The 13,407-nt window shown below is 37.8% G+C and overlaps 1 protein-coding gene across 10 annotated transcripts in view; it reads right to left on the bottom strand.

Moving 5' to 3' along the window:
- GRIP1 (glutamate receptor interacting protein 1) overlaps positions 1-13,407 on the bottom strand; it is a gene marked incomplete at its 5' end in the record, with an annotated part of 314,511 nt that overhangs the window by 76,717 nt on the left and 224,387 nt on the right. For all 10 annotated transcript variants that reach the window (XM_083859440.1, XM_083859441.1, XM_083859436.1 and 7 more), the window contains 2 exons: positions 1,557-1,702; positions 2,631-2,766. In XM_083859440.1, the coding sequence (XP_083715566.1) occupies positions 1,557-1,702; positions 2,631-2,766 (282 nt within the window). The remainder of the gene's footprint in view (positions 1-1,556; positions 1,703-2,630; positions 2,767-13,407) is intronic.

The following is a 13,407-nucleotide window of genomic DNA, read 5'->3' as shown; positions in this document are numbered from 1 at the left end:
ATATTTAACAAAAACAGCTTGGTCACTAGTAGTTCATGAAAACAACCAGACCACTAATTATCTCCAACTTCATTATCTATGCTTGTATGAAGAGGCTGGAAATTCCAAAGACTTAAAAGAAAAAGTTACAAACACCTCTGTAATTTAGAGTGCCAAAACCCACTCTCAGTGAACAAGAGTGGCACATATGCTAAAAGAGGATGAAAACCAAAGAAAGTCCAATTGAATAAATGCAAAACAAATAATACTGGTAAAACAACTACATCTGCAGCAAAATTTACTCTGAACTCAGCTGATTAATTCATATTCTGCGCTTCAGAACATGAAGTTCCCTCAGCACAAGCAAACACTAATCAACAGAGGACATTCAAAAAATTTTAATGTGCTTTTCAGAAGGTTCTAAAAAACCGAAATGCATAACTAGACTAACCCTCCAGCTGCTAGAAAGCAGTGGGGAAGTTCACCAGCTTCTGAGCACCAAGGACAGTGATGGATTTTTTTGGATTCTATTCCAAGCCAACTCTTTATTTAAGGAGTCAAGAGCTTCCAAGTTGGAACCTGAGATTCTTCTGGCCAGACACCAGGAAACCACATCTTCTGCCCTCCAGTGAGCAGTATGAATGAGCACACACTCCTTCAAGGGTGTGCCTCTGCAGCCCCTTAGCAGCAGTCAGCCACTTGAAACTCCTCCACTTTAGGTCCCAGATGTTCAACTCACTGTTTCTCTTGCTTTCATTTCATACCTGATAGACTCAATTCACACTGACTTTGTCCTACAGACACACTGTTACAGGCACAAGCACATAAAGACAGAGCAAAAGAGAGGCAAGGAAAACGTTCAGTAGCAATCTGTAACTTTGGTATAAGCATAAACCTGTATTCTCAAGAAAATCCTGCTCAGTGAAAGCCCTTGTTTCAGTCACAGATTTCTTGCAAGTTCATGTATCCTTATGGCCTACCCCACTGTGTCTTCTGCTCTAGAAATGAAATTTTGCCTAAATGTGGTGTCAGAAACGACTAGAAAAGTCCCAAAAGATGTTGTTTACCTAGGAGAGAGAGATGGTGCTGCAAACAGAGAGAAGAAAGGAAAAAAGCAGAGGCAGAACTAGCAAATACTTACTGATCACATCTCAGAGGGTCTTATCGCAAAAAGAAGGATTTGCTTGCCCTGGAATCTACCTAATCTAATTTCCAGTATTCAAAACTGCAAAGAAGCAAACAAAAATCTCCAAACAAAACCCAAACCAAACATCCAAAACCAACCAAACAAAAACCAACCCTCACCCCCAGAAAACCACAAACCAACAAAAACAGGGATTGATAACTCTGCCCTGATGTTGGTGGGATTTCTGCTTCTAAAACATCTGAGAGCACCCCTCTGTACTGCCAGTTCTTTTGTACTTCTTCAACGCTCTGTGATAAGCCACAGAAAAAATAAAACTAGGAATAGAAAATTAAAAATGAACCAATACTAAAATGACTACTAACTACCATGCCCATCTTACTGTTGAATATGTCTGCTATTCTGCATAGGTTTTCAGTTTGCAAATACTTACAGACTGGAGGCAACTCATACTCCACTTCTAACACAACCCTTTCACCAACATTCTTGAGCAGACTGATGATCTCATCATGGCGAAACTTGGTCAGGTTGATTCCATTCACAGATTTGATGTAGTCCCCGATATCCAGCTGGTCACTCCTAGGCAAAAGTACATATTCCTTCTGTGAAAGACAGATCTGATGAACCAAACTAAATCCTTTACTGTTTAGTGATTGTAAGATTTTTTTTTCCATGAATCTAGATTAAAACTAGTTGATTTTTCTAACAGAAAGTGGCATTTTAAGATCTTAACCTATGCTAGGATGTTAAATATAAAAATAAGAACATTGTTGCATTATTCATTCCTGAGGTACAAAACGAGCTGTACAATAAAGGAGTTGGATGATTTGTCTGGTTTGGGCATAGGATCTGGGAAGTCACCTTCTTCATGTCCTCCTCCTTGTCTCTCTTATTGGGAAAGGTTCAAAAAAAATTTTTTTTTGGACATTGGTTGTCTTCACAGCTAACGTGGTATCAACAGGAGATGGGCCAAGGCCAAAAGCATATGTTCTACTCAGTTACTTGGGATGATTTAGCTCAACCTTTATCTTTTGACTTGTCTCAGTCATGATTAAAAGCTTTTTTCTTTCCACTGTAGTAGTAAGCAAGGACTTATGACTTTAGAGTCTTTTTAATCTCAAAGCTATCTAATGAAGAGTTAAAAAAGAACTAAATTATGGTAGAATTATTATCCCATTTTTCTTTTTTGGTTTGTTATGCTACTTCTCTCAAATTTTTTGTTAAAAGACAAAAATATAGAGAAATAAACCATATATAATTTAGAAGAAATACCATGAGTCTTATGGCAACTTTCAAAGATCTCATTTGTATTTCTAGTTTTTATCAAAGTAGCCTTGAGCAAAAAGAAGGACCAGCTGTTGCCATTTCTCTCTGAGGTTCTCCAGTGTGATTGGCTGCCATTATAGATGCATCAGTCACATACTTTTTAGGTGACCTTTCTGATGCAGTACATATTTCTGAAGCAATCACATCTTATAATGCATTTTGTAGCCTGAGATGTGGTTACCTAGCAGCGATTCCTCCTTGACGAAGGTTAGATACTCTCGGTTTCCCATCCTTGTCGATACCACCCGATACTGTGAGCCCTAGGGTGGTGCCTTCTTTTTTCATTAATTCAACTATTGTTGAGCCCTTGAATTCCTCTGTTGAAAGAAAATTATTCACATTATTAAAATTTAAGTGGTAACACAGATGTTGCCTTTCGAATATGTCACCTTCTTCCCAAGAAAATCATTCTGTGTTAGTAAGAAATACCATGTACATCTGGAGATTTTTTATGTTATAATTCACAAGTTTTGTCCACAAGGGTCTGCATATAGATAAATCTTGAGCCATATGTTCTGTGAAAGGTTATTAAAAATTACACCAGTGTGCTAGTATACTATACAGAGCTCGCAAACATGAAGTCTGGGAACACTTATAACTAAAGAGAGTTGTTTCACATTTTTAAAAAACTATCTTTTCTCATTTTCTGCTCTCTACCTCTGACTCCTGTGTTTTATAATGCACTTCAACTGATTAAATAGAAGGATAAACCACACAATGATATAACAGAACTATAATTTTAGGTTCAGACACACTTTGAGGCCCCCAGCAGATGTCAGGGTTAATAGGAACAATTGAATATAACAAGAATCCAGACAGAGATACATCACATCATAACAGTTTTATTCCTTATTTTTACATAAATACAGCTCCACTGTAACTCTCTGCAACCTCTGCAGAAGAGGTATAAAGTACATGAAGGGCTTTCATAGTGATTAAGTGTATATAAAATTTCCGTCACATGCTAGAACACCCTCTTCCACAGTTTCTCCATTACTGGAAAATTGTAAGTTAGTTTCACAGACAACAAAGGCAGGTTACATGCAACAAAAACCCTCTAACTTTCAAAAAGACATGTCCTTATTGCACATGGGTGGACCAGGTAACCTACATATGCAGTTTCAGCAGGACCGCAACCCTTTGGAAAGCCACATATCCACTGTTTCCAGTCAGGGAAGACCTAGTAAAACCACCAGCTGCCCAGGTATTCTGGAAAAATACATGAAATCCTAAAGATCCACTAAAATCCTGGAAGGATCATTCATCTCAGGATTATCCTTTTCAGTACTAACATGCAGCTTTTAGATGAATTGATCAGATACAAACATCATATATTCACTGTAAACAAACAGTATGTCTGCACTGCACTAGCAAGTTTGCTGTGGTAGCATGAGATTGAAAGATGAAAAGCCACCCAAAAAACCAAGCAAGGTCATTGTATATATTCCAATGTTCACCAGTAAGTGTAGAAGTATCACTATACAAACAGCAACAAGGCTCTTTCAAGATCATTCCACATGACTGAGGAGATGACATAACACATTTTCACCTTATGATGAAGAACTGCTGCCCTGAACAAGAATTGCCAAACCTCTGTATTTGAGGAAATGGTGTCAGATAGAGGAAATCATTCAGAAGAGACTCCAGTCCTGGTGCACAGGCTTGTAATCCTTGGTAGTACTGCTAACAGGATTAGATGCTGAATCTTTTTCTCATGTGGCATCATCCTGTGCTTCTGCTCATTTCTAGGTGGCTGACAGGCTCTTCTACCTATTCCAGCTGATGATGACCTCATTTCAGTTATTCACATTTTTGCCATTATACAGCATGACTTACATGTTTGGACAAGAATTCCTCTATGCTTATAAAGCTCCTACTACAATTCTGCAATGCATTCAGCAACACAGGTTGTCAGAAGCAGACAACAGCATAGATTAACTGGTGCATTCTCCAACTTGGCTGACACCAAACCACCATTTGGTACCAACTGGAAGCTGCTGAGCTTCCATACTGTTTGCTCACATCTGGCCTCTTTGACAGTTCAGAAAGAACAGATGTGATTACCTGCTTCTGAACATGTAGACGTTGCATAGATGTAGAGATGCTATGGACCAAGATGCTGCTTTCAGTTTTATAAAAACCTGCAAGTATTCATACTGAATACAAGAGTTAGTCACGGTACTTACTGCAACCAAAAATACTGTTCATTGGCCCCCACAACGCAACCTCAGGTGCTCTGCCAGTGTGTGACACATGTTTATTGAGGGTTTACTCAACCACGAGATTTGGAGTCAAAAGAAAAATTCCCCTTTCTTCCCACCTCCCAAACTGAATCCTTCATTTTTAATTCTCAGCAGTACAATCTGGCTTTCAGTAACCATCTAAGATTTTTTTAATTTTTTTTTTAACAAATACTTTGCCATAATGCATATATAGGACCAAAACAATGCACTGCACTGCCTAAACTTTTGCCATAGCATGATATTGTCATGTTTTGATCTTTTACAATAGGTTGTGAGTTTGCAATCCAGTGCTGGGCAATACTCTGGTGCCCAAAGTACATGTGGAACAGACGATCCAAGCAGTATTTTAAGCAGGCTAACAATTATACAATTCTCTTCAACTACTGGCATGGAAAGTGATGACCAGGCTTGTTCCTTCTCACCATCTATTATGACAAATTTCTGTTTACCTCTGCCAACAGAACAATGATTTCTAGGCACTGTTCCTTAGTAGGCAGGAGGGAAAGATGCACCAGCACTGTAAGGGAGGGGCGGTGTCAAGAGCTCATTGCACACTGACAAATAAGGTCATCTAGGCATGCACACAAGTTTCATTAGGTTTGCTGCTCTGAAGGATTTTGTAGCTTTTGTTCTACATAATCATATCAGGAAGAAATTAAACTACCTAAGCTGGTTTTGCTTATAAGAGACTGTTATCCCTGCAAGTGCTCTGAACCAGGCCCATTTGATACCCTCATCATTCTGTTTTTCATCTTCGCTTTCTTAAATCGCACATGATTACTGTTCTTATAATGCTATATATGACATGCTTACTCATCTGCATTGCTTTGGCATTATTATTACAGACTAATCCCACTGTAGTATTATTGAAATGCCCAATATCAGAACAACCCTGGGACTTCATTTCCAATCCAACACGCAACCCCATCTCTACGTGCTATTCCCCAACTAAAGCAAGGTCAGCCTCTATTTCCTAGTAAAGACAACACTATGTTACAATTTGAGGGTAAAAAATCAAACTACTTCATGTATCACCTTACTCATAATTCACTACTTATGCCAACAAGCAAACTCCTAATTAGTTAAAAGTCTCTGGAGTCTGTTCTTTCCTACACGTACTCCCATACTGGTAATAGTATTAGCATAGTCAGCATCAGAAGGGAAACCACAGAAGTTATTTCTTGTGAATTCACTTCTTACGAATTCACACTAAGACTTGCCTTCCCACAGCCTACAGAGAGTCTTGCGAATGCCTCAGGACTTCCATCCCTTCCTGCCATTGCTGGGACCATCCCGAATACATGCCTGTCCATGCTGCACCAGCCACTCTACAGCTTTCTTGGCATACACCTACCTCTGGTATGGCATTCAGGGATCCTACTGAATCCTGGAGATGGGTTGGCAAAGGGAGCACAAATATGGACACTTTTACACACAGGCAGACATAAGATGAAACAGAAAGGTTTCTGCTCCAAAGAGCTTCCCTTAGGTCTCCAGTTCTGTAAGCAGGAGTGTACCCAGCAGCTGAATTCTAAAGAAAACATGACATTGCTGCTGTTTTCTAAATTGCTGGTTTGGACATTTCTCTCAGGCTTGCTGTTGTAATATCATGACTGTGTGTGCCTGACTTGCAGCCAGGTCAGCTGGTGCTTTAACACTATGATCTGCCCTGCAGCCTGGAGGACTCCCAGGATACTCAATATAGCACAAGAAAGTTTCAAAGATAAGCAGATGCTCAAATTCAAGATGGGGTAAATCTTACTGTGAGAGGATAGAACAGTTGTTCCATCAACAACAGTTGCAGGCAGGTAAAATTGAAGAAATTTTTCTTCAACAATAATAGCAGCATAGCAAAGCTCCTAGTATTTTTTACATGAGTAGACTTCTTGTCATTTTCTACTTTTTGGTGTATGTAAATAATATCTTTCAATGAATAAATAGCATGGAAAATAAATTCTCATGAGACTTATGAACCTGGAATATATTCATTTCCTCAAAAAGAAAACAATACTAGATGACAGAAGAGATTTTTCCACAGAAAAATATTTGAAAGCTGAGAGAAATCTTAGTCAAAAGTTTTATCATTTATTTTCTAAATTACTACCGTTCTCTATCTGAATGTACATATTAAAGTAAAACTCAAAAAAAAAATTTGCCTTCATTTCAGATACTGAGTCCCTTCTGTGAAAATTTCATTTTAAACCCTCCCAAAAATGTCTAAAATCTACACAATCAGGTGAAGTGCTTGCTTCTATTCTCCACCCAGTGAATGAGTTTCAGTGCAGCTGGAGCAGGGCTTAAATGGAACTGAAAATTAAAGTAAAAAACAAAACAAAACACACTTGCTGTTATTGACATTTTTCTACCAAAACTATATATAATTAATAAGTAAGTAATTGGTAAGTTTGCTGAAAATATAGTGAATGCTGTTCTTGAATGGATTTTCCCTTGTATGTCAGCAGAAATTCTGCAGAGAAAACATTTTGCTTTACATCCCAGTAGGCATCTCATGGCTTAATAAGAAATCACATAAAGATAAAGTCAATTTTTTGGGAACAGATAGCAGTTTGTTATAGTGGAGACATCACATTTACTCAATGTTTCAAGTCCTGTGGGTATGTGTATTTCTCTTAGTGTGACAAGAGGGATGTCAAGAGATGATGAACAGTCCATTCCGTGTTGCCCTTTTCCTGACTGGCTGTCACTAACTTCCAAAACACCTACATTTCTATCAAGAACAAACAAAATCACATCAGTGAGGAGAATCTGAAGGCATGAAGCTGGTCACAAGATGCCCTGTGGCCTCCCCTCCAGCCTGTGGGAGGACAATCCCCAAACCAGTCCTAGCTCAGAAACCAGCAACCCACAGTGGAAGACAAACTGGTACGAGGTGCAGCAGAGCACATCTACAAGGCACAACACACCTCAGTTACCAACAAGACTGTAAATTTAAAACACTGCCAATGCAGGCTGCCTTGGGTCAGCAGCCAGGTTAATCTGTATAAATGTACAGGTGAAATTTTGTGCCATTTTCAGTGAAAGCAAAAGAGATAGATAAGGCTAAGACGCTTCCAAAAAATTGTCTAAAACATTCATTTTACACTGACAGCTGTTCTGGTTGTGTAGAAGGCATGTGTTGTTGGGGTTTTTTTGTTTGGTTTTTTTTTTTTTTTAGCTATAAGAGCATCTACAAGATGACTTTGCCATGACTTTGCCATTGCAAAAATATTACCTAAAATCCAAATACCTCCCACCAGTGCTTATAGACTAGAAAAAGTTTGCCTCACCTAGGCATGACACAGAAAAGGAAATAAGGGTATTTTATGATCCATCACAAGCAGTGATAAACAGGACATAATCACATAACTCACTGAAAACACCAGGCCTGCAGGACAGCAGCAGCACAGTTCACACCTGGGTTCACTGGTTGCCTGTCTAAAACAAGCTTAGCTCTTGTGCTATTTGGTTTTGGGTACATTTTTCATATTCACAGAATCCTTGGCAGCCAACACTCTCTAAATCCCAGCTGAGGCATTCAACAAAGGTGGTCTTCAAATTAACCACAAATGTAAGCATTATATTTGAAATTCTGTTTCTAACTAAAATATCAGAATTTAATACAAATATCCAAAGCCTGAAAATCAAATAACCCCCAGAAAGACAGTTGCAGGGAAAAAAAAAAAAAAAAAGCTCTTAATTCTTAATCAAAGAACCTCACCATTTTCTTAACAGAAGAGTATTGGAAGGAACATAAATTACACAGTTATCAATGCACACTACAGTAACTTCAGTGATTACATTTCAGGAGTGAACAATGACTGGAGTAAATCATTATTACCTTCCCAGGGCTTAACATTGGCATCCCACAGCCTACAGTGCAGCCCCAGTGCTTCTCCAGCAGAACAGCCATACTACCAATGGCACACGATCAAAGTACAACATCCTGCTTGTGTCTGAATCCACTCCTTGTACACAGGTGTCACAGGTGTAGTAGGCAACATTTGCCAGAAAATGAATAAAAGTGTGGCATGGTGTAAAATCAGTTTTTACATTAAAGCAGCTTCACACAGAAAAGACTAGAATGATCTCTGTAAAGTCAACTTACAAAGGATGGCCTCATATGAGGGTGCAAAAACCCGCTGCTTTGATCTTAGAGGAAAATGTGGTCCATGGCAGCAGCTGTGTAAGAAGCAGAGAGGTTTCTCCAGACTAACTGTGGCAGGTATGCAGACTAGAACAAGAGATGGATGGTCACATGTCTAGATGCTTTTTCAATCCAGACAGGTGCTTGTGAGGGAACAACAGGCTTTCTGGTCCTCTAGATAGTCCTGCTTCCAAAATTCCATAATGAAAGATTTTTCAAGCACGTTTTGTTTTCCTGTATTCACAACTGAATTGCACAATAGTGCCAAAAAACAAAATGAGAACAGATGTTGGTACTCCAAATCCTCCCAAATATTCCAAGTAGTATCAGCCTAAAATTATTCACGACATTACCTTGACAGATATTGTGCAAAGAGATCAACTTGAGTTATTTTAATACAGATTATGTCATCTGATTCTTCTAAGAGCTGAGTCTATTAGGAACTTTTGTCAATGAACACTTCTGAATTCTTTTCTCTGTCCTTTTTTTTTTTTTGCTCTACATCAAGGATTGGAAAAATCAGGCTAAACACAGTAATTTTCCCAGAGCAGATAAGGAGGAAAAATTATTTTAAAAAATTATAAAACATTAAAACATTTAGCTTCAGTAAATATGAATACTTTAATATCTTATTGTAAGAATATCCAGGTTTAGTTAAATCACAACAACAAAACCTTTTTTTGTTTTATCATCTACAAAAAAATATATATTTTTATCCATGGCATGCCACCTTGCAGTAGGGTTGGAATAAAGATGCAGTACAAACTACAACTTGCTCAATGATGTAGTCTTGTGAAAGCACATTTATTCCTTAACCTAGCTCTGCAGTTCTAGTGTTTTCATCAATAGCGTTCTTTGAGAGCTTATCTACACTATCCATTGATCACTTGACCTTATCTTCAGATGAGGACCAGTTCCACCTTGAGGTACTTGCTAGATTTCAGAAAGTTCAAGCATTTCTTTGCTTCCTCATTATCTATGATGGCAGTCAAATTCCTGAACTTGCTGGGTCCTGAGCAGCTCACTAAACGGTCAAGTGGAGCTTTATGAAGCAAAGACCTTTTGGAAGGTAAAAACGAGCCCAGTGATGAACGACTTGATGATCAACCTTTACCTCTTCAGCAGACATTGCAGACCTTTCCAGAGCTCAAACTTCCTTGCTTCCACACCACATTATTGTTATCTTGGGTGAGGAATGGGTAGTAGAAGGTACTTTTGAGCTGAAGTTTATGCCTATAGTTATCTCAAATTTGTATCTTCCACATGAATCAAGTATCTCCTTTAGGAAAATTTTGATCATGAGATTAGTAACAAAACCTTAAACTCAAGAATGCATCAGCAGTGCTACCCTGAACTCCTCTGCATGTCTCTGTTGACACTACTGATGAAGAGAGAATCCCATGACATTAGTCTTCTACATTTCTGTCTGAATAAGATAAAAGCTTCATTAACCCTCCTTTGCTAGTAGAAACCCTACTGTGAATAACAGCACAGAACTTTGACACAAATCTAGATTTATAAAACTTCTTCCCGTAATTCTGATGAATTCATCTCCAACTTCCTCTTCATTTCTTTTTAATGAGAAATTAACACCAAGAGAACGCTTGATAATTTTTGTGTTTTCTTTGCACTGATGTGTCACTACTCACAAAAACACAGCCTGACTGTTGCAGTTTCTCTGCTTTCTACAGTTACCAAAATGGATCAGGCAGGATTGATTACAGGATTGATTGCATTTCTGCATTTCAAAGCAGGAAACCACTGAAAACAATTCTTGCCCTCATCACCTGAGTGACACAAGCAGAGAAACTTGATATGGCAGTATCTTTACCCATATATTACCTTTTAGAAAGACATCCAGGGAAGCTTTGAAAGCATCACATGATGAAAACTCTGCTACATGTGTAGATAATGTCTATCTGAATTGGGAGTAGACAAGCCTTTGAAATCGAGATCTCATTATAGTACCATTATTACATTCAGGATGTCTCTGCAATACAGAACTGTAACCTCTGATCAAATTACCTCTTAATCTTCTTTTCTTTTTAGATTAAGAACTGTCTGAACTGCTTAGGTTTTTGCTATTTAAGACATGTTTTGCCACAATGTTTTAACATCCTGTTGCTACCAGGTAAATTTTAGCAAGTGTCATTAAATCACATTTCTCCATTAGAGCTGTCATTTATTTTTCCTAACATACCTTGCATCACCTGTCATGATCTACAGCTGCTATATAATTTAACATTTTAGTTAACACAAGACAGCAGTTTTCTTTTTTATGACATGGAGTTACATCACTAGTGTCATGGCAAAACCAAAGCAGTAAGGATAAGAAAATGATACAGTAATGGTGTCACTCCTTTTTAGAAAAACTACTGTTCATGTATTCAAATAGTGGGTAGTGAATTTTCAAATATTTGAAATTTGGAGGAATGGGCCTGCAGAACCTTTCCTAGTACTTCGATTAAGGAACAGATATGTAAGTTTTTAGGGGTCATATACTTAAATGTTTATAGAACAAATACAGCTGAATGATATGCACACCCTGTCTTTCTGCTTGGTAGTACTGAAGGAGACTCAGTGTGACAAAAGGGTTTATCAAAGTCTCCGTGTAGAAGATTAGGCTATCCTTGAGAAAATGAGATACGGATGAGAAATATGAGAAATACGGAAAATGTGAGTGAATATTTCCTACACATTTTACCTTTTGTCCTTTGTGCTCAGTGACCGCTGTTTATCTTTACGGTTTACCTTCACCTTTGTGCCAAACCCCAACCCAGAAATGCTGATCTCTGGAAGATGGTAGTTCAAAATCAGGCTGGATGAATGCATTGCTACAAATGGTTTAAAAAGTGATCTGTCAATGACTCATTCTCTTTGTATGCTTCAATCTGATATAAAACTGAAGTTACAAGGATGGCTTAGGGGGTAATTTAATATGCAACCTGACAAACAGGATGCACTGATTTTTTACTACATTTCTACAGTAAAAAAAAAAAGTGCCTGTGACAAAAGGATCATTAACTTACTCAATATTCAAGATGAAGAAAAAATACAGTTAAAGCCAGTGGAAAAGGAGGGTTAAAGAACTGCAGAATAAGCTACTGGCTTATAATAAAATTTACCAAATTGCAGAAATAGTGATGACTTTAGATGTCAATAAGAATTTAAGGTCCACAAGAATTTACTATTCCTGTAAAGTAAGTGTGGGGGTAAAAAGGGGAAAAAAAGAAAAGGAATAATTCAGGCATTTCTTGGCTGCTAACCTGTGCACTGGAACTCTCTAATCAATCTCTGTACTTATTCACTGAAGTTTAATGTATCCATAATGAACTAATGGCAAAGAGGGATGAAGACAGATGCCTTCATTTGCATGAACTAGCTTATTAGATAGTCAAGCTTGCTGAACAAATCACTGCAGTGAAACAGTAAAACACCCAGCTGCAAGAATCTATGTGATTTCTTTTTTCATCTAAATTGTTACCATATCCCATTAAATTAGTACAGAAACTGAGATGGCGTCATATTAGCACACAGTGACATTGCACATATTAGCCCATGAGACAATAGGAACATCATATCTTCAGGTGAAACACCTTCACTTCACAAGAAGGTGTTTGAAGGTTTTTGCAAAAATCTGAATGTGACATCAACATAAGAGGCTTATGTTATCCCCCAGAACAGCCTCATTATTATATATAGGGAAAAGACCTTCCTCTGTGAAACTTCAAAATATTACATAAGTTTCACTGAAAAGTTTTTTGGCTTTTCTTTCAACATTTACTCTTATCCTCCAGAAACTTTGGGTGAAAAGGAACAAAGATTACACCTACCTTCATCTCCAAAAACATTAAGACATGCTAACTGTATATTCTGGTTCACCTCTACCTCAAAAACACATCTTGCCTTTTGCGTCTATTGCAATGTCCTTCTCTTCTTTCAGTGACCAAGAGGTTAAAACAGACAGGAAAATGTTTATATGAACTGAAGCAATAGCTAAAATCTTCAAATAGATTGAAACAGATAAAGATTCAGCTAAATCGTACTACCTGCAGTCTTTAATGGCATCTTTCATTCCAAGCACAGTGCAATGTACAGAATCTCAACAAGGGTGCAAATGAGGAAACTGCTAACACATCAAAGCACGCTTTTTGAAAATACTTCTTTTAAAGTAAGATTGTCTGTGAAAAAGAGCTGTGTCTTAATAAAGGCTGTGCTTAAACAGAAGGAAACTGCAGCATGAGAGCACTTCTTCATGTTGCTGACTCCATGCAAACAATTCACAAGATGTGTTTGTTTTCTTCCCCTCTGCTTTTAAAGACATACTGCCAGCATTTTTAAAGAAAATATTTAAATTCTAAATTATTTTAAGTTTACAAAAATCACTTAAGGAACCTAGCAGGCCTTTCTTAATATAGAGGCTTCAGTGCAGAGATCTTCCGCTACTATTGAGACTAAAATGTGCTAATCAGAACTAGAGAAAAACATTAGGGAATTTCTACATTTCATATGGATTCAGGTTGGTATAAAACTTTGCTAAGTTACATAAACAAGTGCACTCGTCTTTGCTC

The sequence above is a fragment of the Zosterops lateralis genome (genome assembly GCF_965231275.1).
Source record: "Zosterops lateralis genome assembly, chromosome: 4".
NCBI classification, from domain to species: Eukaryota; Metazoa; Chordata; class Aves; order Passeriformes; family Zosteropidae; genus Zosterops; species Zosterops lateralis.
This window is presented reverse-complemented; position numbering and strand designations above follow the sequence as displayed.